Here is a 21430-nt window from a genome sequence, read left to right on the forward strand (position 1 = left end):
CTTTTTCTTAGGAAACAGCTGCTCCGAATTAGCTGCTGCTTTTTTTGGGGGGGTGAAACATAGTTCATTATTTGCAGTAACAAATCTGGACACCTGAACGGCCTCACGTACGTCTTTTTTCTATTGTTACTAAAGCTCTTCCAAGAAGCTGTTTTTAATTCCAGGGAAGAGCTTTAGGCATTTCCCCACCCTCTAATAACCTTATAAAGAAAGTACTTTAAAAAAATTCGGTGGTAGCTGTCTTCTTCAGGGGTTACCAAAAATAAACTGGCCAAAAATTAAGCAGCACGTCCTACGCTACTGCTTTAAGCCATTTTCTGAACTGGGTGTTTTCAGTCCGGCTTCGTGAACTTACAGGCGACTAGAAGATAATATTTTACATAGCCTTCATCAAACCAACGCTGACCGCAGAACTGAACGCATTTCTTGTCAGCTATTTTCCCTGTGTCTGAGTGGCTCTGCTTCTCCACAGCCGTCTCTACCATTCCTCGCCCGCTGCCCATCAGCTACCTAGGGAATATTTCACCGCCGCTTCCCGAAAGCTAACACTCCACGAAGCTCGTCTACTCCTTTGGTTACAACCAAACATGCTCAAAAGCTGAACAGCCTAAGCCCGCGATTCTCCTTCAGCGCCCACACTCCCTCCGGCAAATAAACCTCGGATCTAATTTTAAGTCGGCCCCCTATCTTGCTCCTCCCACCTGCGGCCTACCGCCATGGCCCTCCCCACGGACCCGAGGTCCTCTTCCCGGTCCGTCCATTTCTCGGAACAATAAGCTCTTTTTCAGCGTTAAGGACCAGGAACCCAGCCTGGCCCGTCCGCCAGCTCTGGAAGCATGGCGTGCGCTCGGGCCTCGCCACCCGCGGTCACCCTCTGGCCGGAACGCCACTTCCGGATCACTGGTGTCTCCACTTTACCGGTCCGCTGCCACCCCACCTCCGCCCCGGCACTTCCTAGAGCTTCGCCCTAGCCACTGGCCTGGTCGAAGCCGGGGCCGACGCTAGAGGAGCGCCAAGAGCTCTGCGGGAGAATGCATCAAGTGTCTTCTCCAGCGTGAGGGACCTCTATGGGCTGCGAAGGCACGGAGCGGTGGCGGTGGAGGGACAGTTTGTTCTGAGTTCCGAGCGGAGCACACCCGGAAGTGGCGCGGTACGGGAGCGGTGCGGCCGCCGGGGGGGCGGGTGCCAGGTATGAGGTAGGGGAGAGGAGACGCCACGGTACTCTTTGGCGTGGGTGTCAGCGCAGAGTGGAGTGTGGTGGCAGGGTGGAGTGTGGAAACGGGCCTGGCTCTAGCTGCAGCGCTGCTTCTACTGTGGTAGATCCGTCCAGGTTCCGGGAGGCGAGGGCCTGGCTGGGCGGCTGCAGCACCCGCACGGGAGCCCAGCGCTCACCCACTCCGGGGGACCTGCTCGCTTCAGGTCACCGCTGCTTCCTCCTGACCCTCTCCAGGCAAGAAGTCGTGGCTGGAGCTGGGAGACCGCTGGAGTGTTCCGTGCCGCCTCTTTGGTGGGGTCTGTTGCTTTTCCGCCTCTCCAAACGCTCCTGAGAAATACTTTTTCCTTCGCCGCACTGCTGACTCCTTGATGTTTCTGTCTATCCCTTTCAGCTTCTGACGTTGGCTCCTAGCGTTAAAATATGCTGGAGTCCTATGTAACTCCAATTTTAATGAGCTATGTGAATCGCTACATCAAGAACTTAAAGCCTTCCGATCTGCAGCTTTCACTATGGGGTGGAGACGTGGTTCTGAGCAAGCTCGAGTTAAAGTTGGATGTCCTGGAACAGGTAAGCTGGGTAGCTGGCGTGGACTGGAAACATTTTTTAATATGCTAGGATGTAATCCATTTCCTTGTCTTTGATTTCTGTGTTACAATATGGTAATTTTTTCTGCTGTCTTTTGGGCTACACTGCAGCTAGAGACCTTGTTTTACAGAATTTTAAGAGAAGGTTTATTATAGTAGACGTCGAAAAAGTTGCTTGGACTGAAAGGAAAACAATTTCATTGTTCTTGTCGGAATTGTTACCCTGTCCTCAAATCTCAAGCATTACCGAATATGCTAAAGGTACATTGTCCAAATTCTGTATGAAGTTGAAAATAATACATCTTCCTTTGTGGACAGTGTGAGGAAGGGTATGAAAGAGAGCAAGGTCAGCTCTTGAGGGACGTTCTCTCTCTCTCAGAAGGAAAGATGACATTAGCTGTGGCATCCCCACAGTGTTGAATAGACACAGATTGAGAATGGCAGTACAAGTGGACGTTTCTCTAACTGCTGCTTTTTAGTTTCTTTCATTTAACATGAGAATAGTCCGATGTAGATGAACTGTTACTTCAAAGTTCACATGTTCATTCATTTAGTACTTTTATTAGTAACATATGTTAAGCAATTCTAGCAGTATTGAGGATGGGAAATATCTGTGGAAGCTCAGAAGTCAGACTTTTTAGAAGATAAAGTGGTGGCTTAATCTGAAGGTCATTGTTATCAGTAATCTTTAGTTATATTCCCCTGCCTCTTCTAGTTAACACTAGGAAATAATACTCTTAGCGCCTTCTCCTTTCTCTCCCAAGGTTAATTGGATGCCTTAGTATTTTCATTTTACTGTAAGTGAACATAAATCCTAAGAGTAGCAATGCAACTTGTAAATATGTGTACACCTGTGCAACTACTAGCCAGCTCAAGAGAGACTATTCCTTAAAAGATTCTCATTGTAATTAGTACTCCTCAGTGGTAAAAAGAGAGGACTACTAATCTGACTTCTGTCAGTATAAACTTTACTTGTTCTTGAGCCTCTAATAAATTGGAATCATTTGTGTAGTTTCTACCACTTGCTTGGCTAGCAATCGGCTAAGATTAACCTGTATTGTTGGATGAACAGTTTGTTTTTTGCATTGCCTTGTATAAAGAGTCCACAATTCAGGTCAAGCTGCCACATAGTATGTCGACATCTTGTATCAGAGTAGTATGGCACAGCAGGTTAGACTGCCACATAGTATGTCCACATCTCGTATCAGAGGATCAGTTCAGGTCCTGGCCACTTTGCTTCTGATCCAATGTCCTGCTGATGTGCCTTTTTTGGAGGCAGCTCATGATGGCCTAGGTACTTTGGTTTCCTTCACCTGTGTGGGAGACCCAGGTGAAGCTCCTGGCTTCAGTCTGGCCCATCCTGGGTATTGTGGGCATTTGGGGAGTGGATCGGTAGATGGAAGATCTCTCTTCTCTGTTTCTCCCTCTGTCACTTTGCCTTTCAAGTGCAAATAAATTAATCTTTTAAAAAAAATCCACGATTTACTTATCTATTCTCCTATTAATGGATATTGAGTTATTTATACAGTACATGATGGTTCAGGTACTTGGGTCCCTGCCTTCCACATGGGAGACCTGGGTGGAGTTCTGGACTCCTGGTTTCAGTCTGGCCCAGCCTGGCTATTGTGGGCACTCTGATATGCGATGCAAGTGTCCCAAGTGGTGACTGAACTGCTGTGCCACAAGTGCCACACACCCACCCCTGGTAGTACCTATTAAAGCTAAACATGCCTACCTCCTAGATACCTAGCTAAGGGAAAATAATATTGATGTCCATCAAAATTCATGTACAAGAATGTTTGTAGAAGCTTGCTTCATTACAGCTAGAAGTGTGAACAACCTTGGGAGTGGGTGTTTAGCCTAGCAGTTGAGAAGCCAGTATCCTATATTGGATGTTGTGGGCATGTGGAGAGTGAACCAGCAGATGGAAGGTTACTCTCTGCGACTCCCTCTTCCTCCCAAATAACATGAAGAAAATAATAAAATAAAAGATAGTGATGAAGTAGTTGTCTTAAGTGGCTATGCCAGTTTACAAGTTTACCAACACAATGTGTGAGTTCCAGTCATTCCATGTTTTTGCTACTTCTTGGTATGTTTGTTATTTTAGCCTTTCTGCATAGTGTGTTGTGATATCTCATTTCAGTTTGCATTTCCTTAATGACTAATGAAACTGAATATTTTTTCATAGGATTATTGGTTAAATTTTTATTTATTTGAGGGGTAGAGTTACATACAGAGAGAGAGAAAGAGAGAGAGAGGTGTTCCATCTGCTTGTTCACTCCTTAAATGACTGTATCTGGAGCTGGGCAGATATGAAGCCAGGAGCTTCTTCCAGGTCTCCTACGCGGGTGCAGGGGCTCAAGCACTTGGGCCATCTTCCGATCCAACTCTCTGCTATGGCCTGGGAAAGCAATGGAAGAGGAGCAGCCAGGACACAAACCAGCGCCCATATGAGATGCCTGCTCTGCAGGCGGTGGCTTAGCTTACTTTGCCACAGTACCAGCCCCTGTTACTTTTCTTAAGTCTTGCCTTTTTTTTTTTTCTTTAAAGATCTATTTATTTGAGAGGCAGAATTACAGGGAGAGATAGATCTTCCATCCACTGGTTAACTCCCCACATGGCCTTAGCAGCCACAGCTCGTGCAAGAAATTGGATTTTTCTGTCTTTCCTATTGATGTGTTGGGATTCTTTGCCAGATTATGGCTTCTCTCTCAGTTAATGGCTTATCTTTTTACTTTCTCCAAAGTATCCTGATGACAGAAGTTTGTGATTTTATTGAGGTAGAGTTTGTCAATCTTGTAACTAGGGCTTTTCATGTAGTACATAAGGAATCTGGCTTTCTAACTTGTCTAACACATTTTGGTAGATTCCTTTGGGTTGCCTGTATACACACTCATGCCATCTACAAATAATGACAGTTTTATATCTTTCTATACAATACTTGTACCTTTAATTTCTTTTTCTTTCATTATTGGCACCAGCAAGGGTCTCATATCATTTGGAGTGGAGGTCATGAGAATAAATTTTGTTGATATTGTCTCCACCTTTGGTGGGAAAGTGATTGTATTTTATAAGGAGGTATGTTAGTTGTAAATGCTCTTTATTGGGTTAAGGAATTTCTCTTGATTTTTCCAGTGAGTTTATAAAATCACTGATGGGTGTTGAATTTTACCACATGAGTCTTTTAATGGTTACCTAATTTAAAGAAAATTGTTAATATGGTAAATTATACTGATTGAGTTTTTTAAAAGATTGATTTATTTATTCGAGAGGCAGAGTTAGAGGCAGAGAGAGAGGTCTTCCATCCACTGGTTTACTCTTCAGCTGGCTGGGATGACTGGAACTGGGCAGATTTGAAGCCAGGAGCTTCTTCTGGGTCTCCCACGTGGGTGCAGGGGCCCAGATTTGGGCCATCTGCTTTCCCAGGCACATTAGCAGGGAACAAGATTGGAAGTGGAGCACCCAGGACTTAAACTGGCTCCCATATGGGATGCCACAGTGTGGGCCCCGAGGTGGTTTTTATTTTTATTTTTTCTAAATTTATTTGAGAGGTAGAGTTACAGCCAGAGAGAGGGAGAGACAGAGAGAAAGGTCTTCCTTCCACTGGTTCACTTCCCAAATGGCTGCAATGGCTGGAGCTGGGCTGATCTGAAGCCAGGAGCCAGGAGCTTCTTCTGGGTGCAGGGGCCCAAGCACTGGACCATTTTCCACTGCTTTCCTAGGCCATAAGCAGAGAGCTGGATCAGAAGAGGAGCATCCAGGACATGAACTGGTGCCCATATGGGATGCTCGTGTCACGGGCGGAAGCTCAATCTTCTTTGCCACAGCGCCAACCCCACCAATTCAGTTTTTTAAAAAAAGATTTATTGGGCCAGAGCTGTGGCATGATGTTATTAAGCACCGCCTGTAGTGCAGGCATCCCGTATGGGTGCCTGTTCAAGTCCCGGCCGTTCCACTTCTGGTCCAGCTCCCTGCTAAAGCACCTGAGAGCAACAGAAGATGGCTCAAGTCCTTGGGTTTCTGCATCCACGTGGGAAACCAGGATGAAGCTCCTGGCTCCTGGCTTTGGCCTGGCCCAGCCCTGGAGGTTGCAGCCATTTGGGGAGTGAACCAGTGGATGAAATATTTCTGTTTTTCCATCCCCCCCCCCCCGCCCCGATTTAACTGCCTTTCAAATAAATAAATAGAGTGAGAAAGAGTTATAGATGTCTTCCATCTGCTGGTTCTCTCCAGATGGTTGCAGTAGCCAGGACTGGGCCAGGAGAAGAACTCCATCTGGGTCTCTCATGTGGGAGGCAGGTATCCATGTATTTGAGCCAATATCTCTTGCCTCCCAGATGCATTAGCAGGGAACTGAATGGGAAGCAGAGTTTGCTGGGACTTGACTTGGTGCTATAATTGCGTCTAGCAGCTCCTTAACTTGTGCTGCAGTGTCTACCCTTAATTGAGTTTTTAAAGATTGATTTATTTATTTGAAAGAGTTACAGAGAGAGGGAGAGAAAGAGATCGCTCTTCCATCCACTGGTTCACTCCTCAGATAGCTGTGATGGTCAGGGCTGGGCCAGGCTGAAACCAGGAAGCAGGAGTTAATCAGGGAATTTTTCCCAGGCCATTAGCAGGGAAATGGGTCAGATGTGGAACAACCAGGACATCAGCAGGCGCCCATAAGGGATGCTGGCCTTGCAGGTGGTGGCTTTACCTGCTCTGACATAACCCTGGCCCCCTAATTGAGTTTTTAAACATTTGCCTTGCATTCTGAAGTAAATCACAGTTGGTTATTTTAAAATTATTTTTATATGTTATTAGGTTTATTAATTTTGTATGCTTCTAAGTGTTATCTGCATGTGATTTTCTTTTTTTTGTAATGTCCTTGTCAGGCTTTGAGATGTACTTGCCTCATGAAATTATTTGTGAAGTATTTCCTCATTTTATAATTCTTGGAAGAGTGTATATGATTGATATTGCTAGTTTTTTTCTTTATTGTTGCAAAATATATATGACTTTAAACTTATCATTTTACTACTTTTAGGTGTATACTTATGTGGCAGTGATTCTATTTATATTGTTGTACAACCATTACCACTGTCCATATCCAGAACTTTTTCTCCTCTTCACCCCTTCTAACCATATTCTGTTTTGCTTCTATGAATATGGTTGCTCTTAGTACCTTGTATAAGTAGAATCATTCAATATTTGTCCTTTTGTGAATGACTCATTTCACTTAATTCATTATCTTCAAAAGTTAATCTGTGTTCTAGCATGTGTTAGAATTCTCTTAGATTTTAAGGTTGGATGATATTCCATTGTACATCTGAGGATACTTCAAAAAGCTCAGGAAAAAATGGAATTAAAGTAAACTTATTTTGGTGCAAAAATTTTTTGAAATCCATGACTACTTTTTTCTCATTGATCTGTTGATGGGCATTTCCATCTTTTGGCCACTGTGAATAAAGCTGCTATGAGCATAGTTGTTTAAATATTTTTTTGGAACTCTACTTTTAGTTCCTTTAGGTGTGTACCCAGAAGTTAACTTTGTAGATGATATGGTAACTATGTTTAATTTTTTGAGGTATTACCAGTGTTTGTACCATTTTATATTCTTGCCAGAAATGCACAAGAGTTCCAGTTGTTCCTGTAATTCCATATCTTTGCCAAAACTTTTTATGTCTCTTGTTTCGATTGCTATTCTAATGAGTATGATATGTCATCTTATGGATTTCTATTTTTTGAAAATCTAGCTTTTATCTGTTGATTCACTTGTCAGATACCTCCTGTATCCTGGGCTGGGCTGGGCTGGAGTAGATGGAACTTAATCTAGGTCTCATGAGGGTGGACAGGAACCCAATCACTTGAGCCTATCACTGCTGCTTCTCAGGGTCTGCATCAAGAAGTGACGTCAGGAGGCAGAGCTGAGCATTGGACCCAGGTACTCGGATCTGGGTACGTTAGCATCTTGACTGCTAGGTTAGATGCTTACCCCTCATAGGATTTTTTTTTTTTTTTTTTTTTTGAAAAGCAGAGTTACAGAAAGAGAAGGAGAGACACACATAGAAAGATCTTCCATCAACTGGTTCACTCTCCAGATGGCTGCAATGGCCAGGGCTGGGCTAAGCCAAACCCAGAAACTGGGAGTTTTATCTGGGTCTCTCATTTGGGTGGCAGTGTCCCAAGCACTTGGAAGAGGGTACTGGATAGGAATTGGAGCAGCCAGGACTAGAACTGGCGTCCGTATGGGATGCTGGTGTCACAAGTGGTGGCTTAACCCGCTATAGCACCATGCCAGTCCCCCTCATTATAGTTTTAATTTACATTTCCCTTATGATTAATGACATTGAACAGCTCATGTCCTTGGTGCATTTTTTAAAAAGACTTATTTATTTTAAAGGCAGAAATACAGAGAGAAAGAGTGAGTTTCCATCCGCTGGTTCACTCTCCAAATGGCCACAATGGCTAGGGCTGGACCAGGCTGAAATCAGGAGCCAGGAGCTGCTTCCCTGTCTCCCACATGGGTGCAGGGATCCAAGTTCTTGGGCTATTTTCCATTGCTTTCCCAGGTGCATTAGCAGGGAGCTGGATTGGTAGTGGAACAGCTGGGACTTAAGCTGGTGCTCATATGGGAGCTGGCACTGCAGGTGGAGGCTTACCTTCTATGCCACAGCCCCAGCCCTGCTTGGTGCTCTTTTGAATCAGAGTTTTGTTAGTGTTGAATTGTAGGAGTTCTGTGTGTAGTATGGATATTAATCTCCCTTATCAGATATCTGATTTGCAGACCTTTCCTCCCATTCTGTGATTTGTCTTTTACTCTGTTGATGGTGCCCTTCGTTGCATAAAAGTTTTAAATTGATTAAGTCCAACTTAGGTGATTTTTCTTTTGTTGCCTAGGACTTTGATGTTGTGTCCAAGAAATTATTGACAAGTCTAATTTCATGAAGCTTTCTACTATATTTTCCCCCTCATTTTTAGCTCCTATGTAAAGGTTTTTGATCCATTTTGAGTTAATTTTTGTGTATGGTAGAAGGTAGGTGTTAAATCCTATTTATTTATAGATATTCTCAGCATCATTTGTTGAAGACTGTCTTTTTCTCTGTTGAATGGTCTTGGTACCCATGTTGAAAATCATTTGTTCTAGGGACTGGTGCTGTGGTGTAGCGCTGGCATCCCCTATGGGTGCCTGTTCGAGTCCTGGCTGCTCCACTTCTGATCCGTCTCCATGCTAATGTGCTTGAGAAAGCAGTGGAAGATGGCCCAAGTGCCTGCACCCCCTGCGCCCACATGGGAGACCTAGAAGAAGCTCCTAGCTCCTGGCTTCAGATTGGCCCAGCTCTGGCCATTGCAGCCATTTGGGGAGTGAACCAGCAGATGGAAAATCTTCTCTGTCTCTCTGTCTCTTTTTCTCCTTCCCTCTCTCGCCTCCCTCGCTCTCTCGCCTCCCTCGCTCTCTCGCCTCCCTCGCTCTCTGTCTCTGTGTCTGTCTCTGTCTCTCTCTGTAACTCTGCCTTTCAAATAAATAAATACTTAACAACAACAAAAAAGAATCATCTGGCTTAGATGTGAGCATTTTTTTTCTAGGCCCTGAATACTGTTCTATCAGTTTACATGTATGCCTTTATGTGTAACTAAATCACTATCAAACTGTTTTGATCATTGTAGCTTTTTAGTAAGTATTGGGACAGTGTGAGATATCGGCTTCTTAGTGTTTATATTAAAAATGAATCATGGAGTTCGCTGGGTCATTTTGGAAAATTGTAAATTATTGACAATTCTGTAACAGATACAGGACTATTTAGATTTTATTTCTTATTATATTGGTGAGTTCTGTTTTTCAGTGAATCTCTCCTTTCTCTGAAATCTAGCTGTAAGCAAACTGTGGCCAGGTTTATTGTAAATACAGTTTTATTGGGACACAGCTGCCCTCATTTGTTTACTTATTGTCTGTGGCTGCTTTTGCATGAAAATGGCAAAGTTGAGTAATTGGGACAGAGATGGCATTGTTTGCAAAAGACTAAAATATTTACTATCTGGCTGATTAAAAAAAAAAAACCTACTTGCTGCTGCTCTAAATTGACATATTTAAAGATATGAAATTGTTTGGTTTGTTTTTAAATCAGCGTGCTTTAAATAATCTGAGTCTGCAGTGGTATCCTCTTTTCATTCTTGATATTGGTAATTTGTATTCTTAAAGATTTGTGTATTTGAAAGGCAGAAATAAGAGAAGGAGAGAGAGTGAAGGAGAGATTGAGAGATCTTCCATCTGTTACTGATTTGCTTATTAATAATTTGAAACATTAATAAGCTGTGTGGGCTCTTGCCATATATTCAAAGAATGCTGAATACTGGCACAAATAAATCAGGGAATATGGTAAGTTTTAAGCTTTTTATTCAGTGAGAGAAATGCGTAGAAGAGTGGGGACCCTATCTAAGAAAGAAAGGGAAATCTGGATTCATACGGAGCGGTAGGAGCCAGCCATGTGGAGCATGCAGGCCAGAAAGCTTGGAGCGGGTGGCCTGAAGGCACAGGCCACAAGGGGATCAAGGGCAGGGAGGGAAAAAGAAGGGCAAAAAGAAAAAGGGGCAAAAAAGGTCTGGCCCACCGTTTTTTCAGGCCTTTAATCCACTTCCAAAGGGGAGTGGTTAATTAGTCTGATTGGCAGGTGGGTGCACAGGTATGGTCAGGTAGATGCACAGGTGTGGTCAGGTAGAGATGTGAGATCACAAAGGGGGCGTGCTGGATCTTCCAGCTCACGAATCTAATCAATTTTACCCTGTATGCCTGCCTACATCACATCCACTGATTCAGTCCACAAATGGCCACCATGGCCAGGGCTAGGCCAGACCAGAGCTGGGAGCTAGGAGCTAGGAGCTTCATCTGGGTCTCCCACGTGGGTGCTTCTCCTGCTTTCCCAGGCACGTGAGCAGGGAACTGGATTGGAAGTGGAGCAGGTGGGTATCAAACAGGCACCTATATAGGATACCAGCACTGCAGGCAGAGGCTTAATTTTCTACGCCATAGTGCTGGCCCCAATTTGTATTTTCTTTATCAATATTTCTAAAGTCTAAGGGTGGGTGTTTGGCTTGGTGGTTAAGGTGCTGATTGGGATATCTGCTTCCCACATTCTAGTACCTGAGTTTGAGTCCTGGCTCTGGCTCTGGATTCTAGCCTCTTGGCAATACATACCTTGGGAGGCATCAGATTGGTTGGGTCTCATGTGGGAGACCTGGATTGAGTTTCCTACCCCTGGTTTTGACCTGGCCATTGTGGACGTTTGGGGAGTGAATCAGTGGATGGAAGATTGTGCATGTGTGTGTGTGTGTCTGTCTGCCTCTTAAATTAAAAAAAGCAGAACCAACCCTGCATTTTGATGCACACACACACAAAACAAAGGTCTTATCAATTTTATTAATATTTTCAAAGAATTTTTGTTTTGTTTTTGCATCATACTTTGTCATTTTTTTGGTTAATCATCTCATTTGATTCCACTTTATTTGTATTTGATTCACTATTTTTCCTTTCTTCCTGTGATAAAAACTTAGATCATTGAGTTTTTTTTTCCACTTCTGCCTACTCAAATACACTTGTATGCAGTTAATACTATAAATTTCTCTGTAACCATATGTTTAGCTCCATTGAGTAGAATTGTATATTTTTTCAGTTAAAATTTTTTTATAATTTTTGGTTTGATTTTTTTTCCTTGATCAATGATTGTTAGAAAATGTGTTGCTTAATTTCAAACATTTGGGGATTTGCTAATTATCTTTGTGTCATTAATTTCTCATTTAATTCCACTGTGGTTAGCACATTCTCTGTGATTCCAATCCATTAATATTTGTGACTCATTATATAGTCTATTTTTGTAAAGTGTTCCATGGGCAATTATCAGAAGAAAATAAATATTTTGCAGTTGTTGCTGCAGTGTTTTAGAACCAAATAAGTTACCAGAGTAAGTTCTTCAAATCTTGTAAACCCTTATGGATTTTCACTATCTAGTTATTGTACTGAATATTGGGAGAGTAGTAATAATGTCTTCTATGATTGTGCATGTCTGTTTCTCTTTTTTAGGTTTGTCAGTGTTCACTTTCTTTGTCTTAAGATTATGTTATTAAGGCTGTACAAATTTAGTATTTTGATATTTTATTGTTGAATATACTTTTAAAATATTCTGAGATAGTTTCTTTTAAAACTTTAAAAAAAATTTTGAGAGGGAGATAAATAGAGTCAAATAGACTACTCTCATTGGCTGGTTCATTCCCCAAATGCTCTCAGTGGAGCCAGGAATCCAGTCTAGGTCTTCCACATGGGTGCCAGGGACCCAACTTTCTTGGGTCATCATTGCTGCCTTCCAGGGTTCAAATTAGCAGGAATCTGGAGTTAGGAGAAGAACTGGGCATTAAAACCAGGTACTCTGATATGGGAAGTGGGTGTCTTAACTGGCATATAAACTATTAGACCTAACACTTGCCCCTGACATTTTATTCTAGTGGTGGTTCTTTCCATAAAGATTTTTAAGTATGTGTTATTAAGTGATGGAGAGGGAGAGACACAGAGAAAGAGATCTTAAATCCACTAATTCACTCCCCAAATGACCACAACCACTGTGGCTCCACCAGGCCAAAGCCAGGAGCCAGGAACTCCATCTGGGTTTCCCACATGGATGGCAGGAGTCCCAATACTTGGGCCAGTTTCTGCTTTTCCTGGCACTTAGCAGGGAGCTGGATCAGAAGTGGAGCAGCAGGGACTTAAACTGGGATGGCTACATCACAGATGATGGCTTAACCCGTTCTGACAGAACTTTGACCCCTATTTTATATATATATATATATATTTTTTTTTTTTTTTGACAGGCAGAGTGGACAGTGAGAGAGGTTGGTTCACCCTCCAATGGCTGCCACGGTCGGCACGCTACGGCCGGCGTACCGTGCTTATCTGATGGCAGGAGCCAGGTACTTCTCCTGGTCTCCCATGGGGTGCAGGGCCCAAGTACTTGGGCCATCCTCCACTGCACTCCCTGCACTGCTTGCAGTGGCTCTGGGCTGGGGTGGGGGAAGGCTGGAGTCAAGGTCTGGGAACTCAATCTAGGTCTCCTGTGAGGATGGTAAGAGTAAGAACAGTTACTTGAGCATGCTCCTTTTTAGGATCTGCATTCTCAGGAAGCTGGAGTCAGGAACTTAGGCCAGGTATCAAATCCAGGCACTCTGAGATGGGTTGCAGGTATCTTAACTGATGTCTTACCTCCTTGGCCAAATTCCCTCCTGAAGAATGTATTTTTACGTGGTAGAATTGTATTTCAAGAAGGGAAAAGAATAAACATAAAAAAAATTGTTTATGATAACTTCAAGGAGGACATATTTGTTAAAAACAATCGGCATTCATGTTTTATCTTTTGCAAGATATATATATATATATATGTATGTTCTTGTCACAACAACTCTGATGAGGAAGCCATCTTCTAACAGATGAGTAACAAGTGTTGAACTTCAGTGGGACTTTCAGCATGAGCCATAGGTCTCAAAATCCCATGTTCTTTTTTTTTTTTTTTTTTTTTTTTTTTTTTTTTTTGACAGGCAGAGTGGATAGAGAGAGAGAGACAGAGAGAAAGGTCTTCCTTTGCCGTTGGTTCACCCTCCAATGGCCCCCCCGGGCAGCGCGCTGCGGCAGGTGCACCGCGCTGATCCAAAGGCAGGAGCCAGGTGCTTCTCCTGGTATCCCGTGGGGTGCAGGGCCCAAGCACTTGGGCCATCCTCCACTGCACTCCCTGGCCACAGCAGAGAGCTGGCCTAGAAGAGGGACAACCGGGAAAGAATCCGGCACCCCAACCGGGACTAGAACCCAGTGTGCTGGCGCTGCTAGGTGGAGGATTAGCCTATTGAGCCGCGGCGCCGGCCCCCATGTTCTTTTGAAGAAATTATTTTATTTGAAAGACACATACTCGGATGAATAGACAGAGATCTCATATCTGCTGGTTCACTGGACTAGGGCTGGGAAATCAATCCTGATATTCCATGTGGATGGCAGGGATCTAACTGATTTGAGCCTTCACCTGCTACCTCCTAGGGTCCACATTTGCAAGAAGCTGTACTTGGGAGTGGAGCAGAGACTTGTTACTCAGGCATTTCCTGTATGGGTTGTGGGTGGGTGTTCCAAGCAGCATTAGTGTCTTAACCTCAAACACTTGCCCTCAAATTCCATACTCTAGTGTGGGAAGCTGCCTTTTTTGTTAATATTTGGTTAGCATTCTGCTAACACTGACTTCTTGAATTTGATTCAGGTCTTTTAACTTCTCCCTGGGAAAATCTGATTTGTGACCATAGACTTCAAAACCGTGGGTAGCCATCTTGAAAACATAGCATTGTTTCATAGGTCAGAGGGTGACAGAAGTGTAGATGTCATTTGCTTATTGTTCAAGTAGATCCTTTGCGGGTGGGAACATTGAATGCTCATAATGCAAGTGAAGAGGCTGTGTACTAGTGGTTAAGGGCAAGGCTCTGGCATACTATTTCTCAGTTTTGAATCCTAGCTCTCCCAGATGATACATTGTGGTAAGTTACTTGACCTTTCTTGCCTCAGATTCTTCATTGTAAAATGAGAAAAGTATATATTCTTATGAGGATTTAATAATTGTATGCAGGTAAGGTGCTTAGAATAGTACCTGGGATGTAGTCAGTGCTTAGTAGGTATTGTTTTGATTGTAGACCCTAGTCATTCCTGTGCCAGCTGAATAATGCATGAAGAAATTGCTGCATCTTTAAAATTAATGTAATAATAAAAATAATAATTGTGACATTCCATTAAAGAATAGTAACAGTAAGTATTTAGTATTTTGACTTTAAGAAACTGGAAACATAAATTAGGCTCACATGTTTGTAATTAAAATGACATTTAGCATCTTTATAATGATTTCTCTATGAGCAAGACAGTGTTCTAAGCACTTCAAATAAATAAGTTCATTTAATCTTCAATATATTTTCCAGATAATGAAACTGAGGTACAGATAATGAAACTGAGGCACAGTGTCATTGGATTAATAAATGGCAAATGGGATTTAAATTCATGTCTGAGGGCTCCAGAGTTATTGGTCATAACCACCTTGCTGTACTGCCTGTAGTTAGCTATTGCATTCCTGATATGTTGCTAAACTAAGTAGATAGGCAAAAAAAGGAATGAATAAACTATTATAATTTTCACAAATAACTAAAGATATTGTGGGGAGCAACTGGGAGCAACTCGGACTAGACTAAGTTACTGGAATTAAGACTTATTCTATGCATCTGCTCTCCCACAATATGGCGCTGGGAGAGGAGGAAACAGCTTCTACGCAGCTGCCTCCAGTTCAACCAATAAACTGTAGGACCTGCTCCTGATTGGAGGAGAGCAGCGTACTCGGCGTGTGGGTAGCAGAGCACGGATTGGTGGAGAGGACTATAAAGGAGGAGAGAGACAACATGCACCAGGAACATCTAAGGGGAACATCTAAGGTGAACACCTGTGCAGCCCCCGAGAGAGCCGGCCGGCGGTGTGCCGCTCCCCCGCGGAAGTGGGGAATGTGGCAGGGGGAACCGCCCTTCCACGGAGGTGGAAGGGACGGTAGCCAACCCGGGAAGGACCAGCAGCCAACCCGGGAAGGACCAGCAGCCAACCCGGGAAGAACCAGCAGCAAACCCGGGGAGGGCCAAGCAGATGAAAGAACAACGCAGGGTCCTGTGTCGTTCCTCCACGAAGAAGGGGAGCGACAGATATGATGGAAATAGAATTTTTTCTTTGGTTTATAAGAATAATTTTATATGGAAGTAAAATAAGTATAAAGTGATTGTGTTGAAATTTGTGTTTTCATTTCTAAATTCTTTAATAATGGAAGCAGTCAGAAAACATGTAAAATTTGTGACTAAAGTATACAGGTATAATATATAAAAAATTTTTTTTATTTGAAGGAAAGGCAGAGATTTCCACCTACTGGTTTACTCCTCAAATGCTGGCAAAAGCCAATAGCCAGGAACTCAATCCAGGTCTGTTGCATAGAGGGCAAGGACCCAAAAACTTGAACCATCACTTGTTTGCCAAGGTGTATATTACCAGGATGTTGGAAATGAGAGCCCATCCACTACTGGAATCGTGGTACCCTAACTTGGAATGTGAACGTCTTAATTGCTAGTCCAAATGCCTACCCCCAGTTATATAAATCTTTAATTAGGTGAAGAATTATTTATATTTAGGTTGGTCAGCTTTAATTTGTCAGGTAATTATCCTATCCTATTAAGCCTCCTTCTGAACTTGCCTCACAATTGTATCCTGCTAATTTGATTCACATTTTGATAATGTGATAGTCTTTTTGGAAGATCTCTCTCTTTCTCTGTCCCTCTTTCATTAAATAAGAAAATAAGTCTTAAAACAGTGAAAAATCTTAAGCACATACTAACTTTATTTAATGTTTTATGTTTTAAGGAACTGAAATTACCATTCACATTTTTAAGTGGACATATTCATGAATTGAGGATTCATGTACCATGGACAAAACTGGGTTCAGAACCAGTGGTAATTACCATCAATACAATGGAATGCATTTTGAAACTTAAGGATGGAATGCAGGTAAGAAATTATTGAACCCAGTTATTTCTGTTAACTAATCTTAATGGTTATTAGTATTTGATGTTTCTTTAAATTTTGGAATATGTCAGCCATGACATAAATAAAACTTAGCTTATGCACTTATTATATTTTTCTTTTTAAAGGTTAATTAGTTTGAAAGTCATAGTTACAGAGGGAGAGAAAGAGGAATTTTCCATCCACTTTCTCACTCTCCAGATGGCCAAAGGGGCCAGGGCTGAACCAGGAGCCAGCAGCTTCATATGGGTCTCTCATATCGGTAGTAGGAGCCCAAACACTTGAGTCATCTTCTGCTTTTCCGAGGCCAATTAGCAGGAAGCTGGATCAGAAGTAGAGCAGCAGGGACAGGAACCAGTGCCCATACTGGATGCTGGTGTTGGAGTCGATCATTTAACTTCCTATGCCACAACGCCAGCCGCATGCTAACTGTTTTTTACATGCCCATTTCGTAGTAACATAACCATTTTCAAAAGGGTGTTCTTAGATTTATATAAAACACCTAAAGGATCTTTTCAGATTACTTATACTTAATTGGTTATAGCCTTACTGGGGATCAATTAGATTGCTTATTAATTATAGAAGTGGGGACTGATTGAGTCCAATTTTTGAGAGTTTTGAATTTTTGCAAAGTAATTTATTTATATGATACATCTACGTAAGAAAAAATTTTAGGGAAAATGAACATGTATTTACCTTTATTTCAAATTTCATTGGCGCTGTTGAAGTTTTACTATCAGAAAGTGATATTATCCAAAAAATTTTTATCTATTTCTTTTCTGGTCCATTTTACATTTCTTGTTAGTGGTTTTGGCAGATGTGTAATATAGGTTCTAAGGAGCTTATACCAAAATTTTTCTAATCTAGAGAGCAAGTAGGTCAGGACAGCAGCATTTTGTGAAGACATTTTTATTTTCATGTTGCAGAAAAGTAATGCATCTTTCATTCATTTTTATTACTTTAGCACACATTAAAATTTAACTGAGTTTTAAGGAAAGTGTCTAGAATTAAGTGAATTGATAAATATTGTTAAAATGACTTTTCATAAGAACCTGAAAGCAGTGTTAGTAAATATAATTTACTAAATATAACTTCAGTTGCTATGAAATTAAGGTTATTTATGAACTGCTAAAATTATTTCCTATTTTAAGTACCTTCTTTTTCCTGTTTATGAAATCTTTGTTGGGAAACTTGTACAAATATTATCCAATTTAACATAACTAATGTAGTTCCTGGAAGTAAATAGACCAATGTTATATTTCCTTGGAAATTTATTTTGTGAACTTTGAATATTTCAGAGATTTTGAAATCTAGAGATAGTTATATTACAAAATTTTATTTTACATTTGTATTTGGTAATACTTAAGTGGTTCTTAATCATTTGTTACTAGATTTTTTTTTTAAGAGTCTGGATTTGGTTATACCACCCATGTAGTGTTCCATATTAAAAGAAAAGAAAATCCAGACACTAAGTATTATTTCAGTGGAAATGTGAAAGTTTCAAGGCCAGATGTCCCATAAGAAACACATTTTAAAAGAGGCAAATTACAACTAATTATAGAGGCTGCAGAGAAAGATTTGTAACACATGACTTTAGTGCAACCTAGAACTAATATTTGATATTGGGCCATGCAGATGGCTACTGCAGGAATGATCAGATTTCCTACTTATATGGCATTTGAGACTTAAATTTTGTGGTGTGTACAGCAAAAGGTCAAGTGTCATGAATGTAAACCACTCTCCAAACAAGTATTTTTTTTACAGATGTTTAAAATTTTGGTGTAGAAAGGTGTTTTGAAAATTGCAGTTGACATTTGGACAAATTATTTAGTAGTTTATACCCCTGGAGAGTAATACTTGTACTCATAGTAGTGATTGGAATGAAATTCTGAGTAAAACATTATGTATGAAACATTTAAAATAGTTTATTTTCCAATTTTAAGCTTTGATTAGTATGTAATTGTTCAATTATACATGTATTAGTAAAACTGAGTAACTCCAAATTTAAATTATTTCAAGTTATTGCATTATAGAATCACAGTGAAACAAAGACTTACTTTCTAAATGAAACTGGGATGGATGATAGAGAAAGTGCCTTTTAAAGTTATATGTAGCTGAAGATATGAATATAAAAAAAACTGTTACTACTTGTATATGGGAATATATTAGAAATAATGAGAAGATAGAAATATGAGGCTTAGGGGATGGAGCTGTGGCGTAAGCGGTAAAGCCACCACCTGCAGCACTGGCATCTCATATGGACACTGGTTCAATTGCTAGATGCTTCTCTTCTTTTTTTTTTTTTTTTTGACAAGCAGAGTGGACAGTGAGAGAGAGAGACAGAGAGAAAGGTCTTCCTTTGCCGTTGGTTCACCCTCCGTGGCTCACTAGGCTAATCCTCTGCCTTGCGGCGCCGGCACACTAGGTTCTAGTCCCGGTCGGGGCACCGGATTCTGTCCTGGTTGCCCCTCTTCCAGGCCAGCTCTCTGCTGTGGCCAGGGAGTGCAGTGGAGGATGGCCCAAGTGCTTGGGCCCTGCACCCCATGGGAGACCAGGATAAGTACCTGGCTCCTGCCTTTGGATCAGCGCGGTGCGCCGGCTGCAACACGCCGGCTGCGGCGGCCATTGGAGGATGCTTCACTTCTGATCCAGCTCCCTGCTAATGTGCTGGGGAAAACAGCAGAAGTACTAAGGCCATTGCACCCATGTGGGGGACCCGGAAGAAGCTTCTGGCTCCTGGCTTCAAATTGGCCCAGCTCGAGTCCTTGAGGCCATTTGGGGAATGAACTAGTAGATGGAAGTTCTCTCTGTCTCTGCCCCTCTTTCTCTCTGTAACTCTGCCTTTCAAATAAAATAAATATATCTTAAAAAAAAAAAAGACATGAGGTTTAGTTCAGATAAGATCATTCCAGAAGTACAGAATTAAGTGCCTTGATAGGGAGTCATATCTAGTTTGTAAGGCTTAATTTAATTCTGTTAGTATTGTTGATTGTTTTATGAACTGGAAAGCATTGCTAAGACATTTATATTCTTAGTAAAAACCACTCAGAAAAAGATGTTTGATTGTGACTTTGTCATCACTTTTGATGACACTTTGATGGTTTTTCATCAGTTTTAATTATAAGGATTTTTAGAATTGGAGTGCTGGTGAAAAAGTTGTGGTGTTTGGAATAACGGCCACCTTGATGTCCATTATGAATTCTTTTTTTAATTGCTCAAAAGCTTCATTGTTTTTTTATTTTGCCTTCTGACTCTGTGCTTCTACTGTCAACACTTTCACAATGATTTTTTGCTCTGTGATAAGGAAAGTGCTTTATTCCATCACAGATAGATTTAGCACTCATGGAACCATCATAGGTCCTGCTGACATGTTTTTTTGTTATAGGCAATCTCATCAGCACTTTAGTTCTCACAGCATGAATCCCTGGAAGTCTGCCCAAGCACATGCCTCATACAGAGTTTTGGTGCCTTCCCAACATTCTTAGTATGGTGGTAAACAATTCTGTTACCATGAGTTTGGACAGTCTAGTTTTGTTGGAGGCTGTATTGTAGGTATTGTTTGACATACTACAATATGTCAAATGCTGGACCACTCTGACCATCTCTAAACACTGTTCTGGAAGAGATACTCTGAATTATTTTTGGAGTTGAAACTTTACTCATAAAATATTTAACTGTATGCTCAGAGTGTAATATGTGTCAATCATGTCCCTACCTTTAGATCATGTGGACTTAATAGTTGTGAACTGTTTTTCTCTTTTGTGGACTTCAGATACACAGATTGATTCATGAACACATTATGCTATGGTAATCTAATCTAAAGAGCTACAACGTTACTGGCAACTTAGATTTGACTATGTACTTTTCTTTTTTGTCATCTTGCCTGTACAGCTTCTGTGGATTTTATCTGCAAAAAGGGCAGAATGCTATGCAGTTGTTTATTCTGTGATTGATATGATTTCTTTGTGCATTGTATTAGATCTTGTGAAAAATATTTCTACCTACAGAGAACTGTAAACTTTTTGAGATTTACTTATTTATTTCAGAGGCAGAGTTATAGACAGAGCTATAGAGAGAGGTCTTCTATCTCCTGGTTCACTCCCCAGATTGCTGCAATGGCCAGAGCTGGGCTGATCCAAAGCTAGGAACCAGGAGCTTCTTCTGGGTCTCCCATGTAGGTGCAGGAGTCCAAGCACTTGGGCCATCTTCTACTACTTTCCCAGGCTGTTAGCAGGGACCTGGATTGGAAGTGGAGCAGCCGAGTCCTGAACGGTGCGCATATGGGATGCTGGCACTATAGGCAGAGACTTTACCTACTACGCCACAGCACTGGCCTCCTAAATTTTTTTTTAAAGTGTTTATATATTCTGGTTTTGATGTTTCTTGGGAAGTAAATGTTTTAAGATATTTTAACTGAATAAATGCAATTGTTTGTAAGACTGTTTATGGAAATAATATGTGTTCATGAAAAATTTTTATAAAAAGCTTTGAACCAAAACTTCAATTTTATAAAATACCACTAAGAACTTCAGTTAAAGAACTAAGATTTTTGTTAATGTATATACTTTTAAACCCTAGTTAATGCCTAAAGTTAAAGGACAATTTTGCCTGCATTCTTTCCTTGCATCTTAGGTGCTATGAAAATCCTTCGCTGCCTTCTCTAAAAAAGAATAGAGAAGCTTGAATAGTGAAGCTGTGTTACAGCCCTACTTTGCTAGAAGTATTGGTAGGGCAATTTACAATGTTTTCATGGCTTAAAAAATAAAGGACATTTAAGCTTCTTAAAGAAAGTTGGGTTCATTTGATTTATTATCAGAAGGGGCTCAGAAATGCTGATTTAGGCTGTGGAATTTATTTTACTTTTATTGGTTCTTTCCTTTTCACTGCTGTTGGTTAATAATGAATGTGATGATAACTTAGTCCATATTCAGTGTATAGCTTCCTTTTCTCAAAACTAGGAAATAAGTGTGTTTCCTATAAATTATGGCTAATGTATTTGCTTCCGCTGGGAAAACCCCTATATGTTGTGAAGGAGAT

The 21430-nt window shown here is 41.3% G+C and overlaps 1 protein-coding gene across 17 annotated transcripts in view; it reads left to right on the forward strand.

The window, feature by feature from the left end:
- The first annotated feature begins 644 nt into the window (after positions 1–644).
- Positions 645–21430, forward strand: part of VPS13B (vacuolar protein sorting 13 homolog B) — a 779033-nt gene continuing 758247 nt past the window's right edge. For 7 of the 17 annotated variants that reach the window (XM_051844658.3, XM_051844653.3, XM_089336375.1 and 4 more), the window contains exons 1-3: positions 682–1150; positions 1608–1783; positions 16235–16378. In XM_051844658.3, the coding sequence (XP_051700618.3) occupies positions 1637–1783; positions 16235–16378 (291 nt within the window). In that variant the 5' untranslated portion in view covers positions 682–1150; positions 1608–1636. Of the gene's footprint in view, positions 1513–1607; positions 1784–16234; positions 16379–21430 lie in introns of all 17 variants that reach the window. The other 10 variants (XM_051844655.3, XM_070075348.2, XM_089336378.1 and 7 more) reach the window with 6 other exon arrangements.

Source organism: Oryctolagus cuniculus, chromosome 6, assembly GCF_051225735.1.
Source record: "Oryctolagus cuniculus isolate XC-2025 breed Fujian yellow rabbit chromosome 6, ASM5122573v1, whole genome shotgun sequence".
Taxonomy (NCBI): domain Eukaryota; kingdom Metazoa; phylum Chordata; class Mammalia; order Lagomorpha; family Leporidae; genus Oryctolagus; species Oryctolagus cuniculus.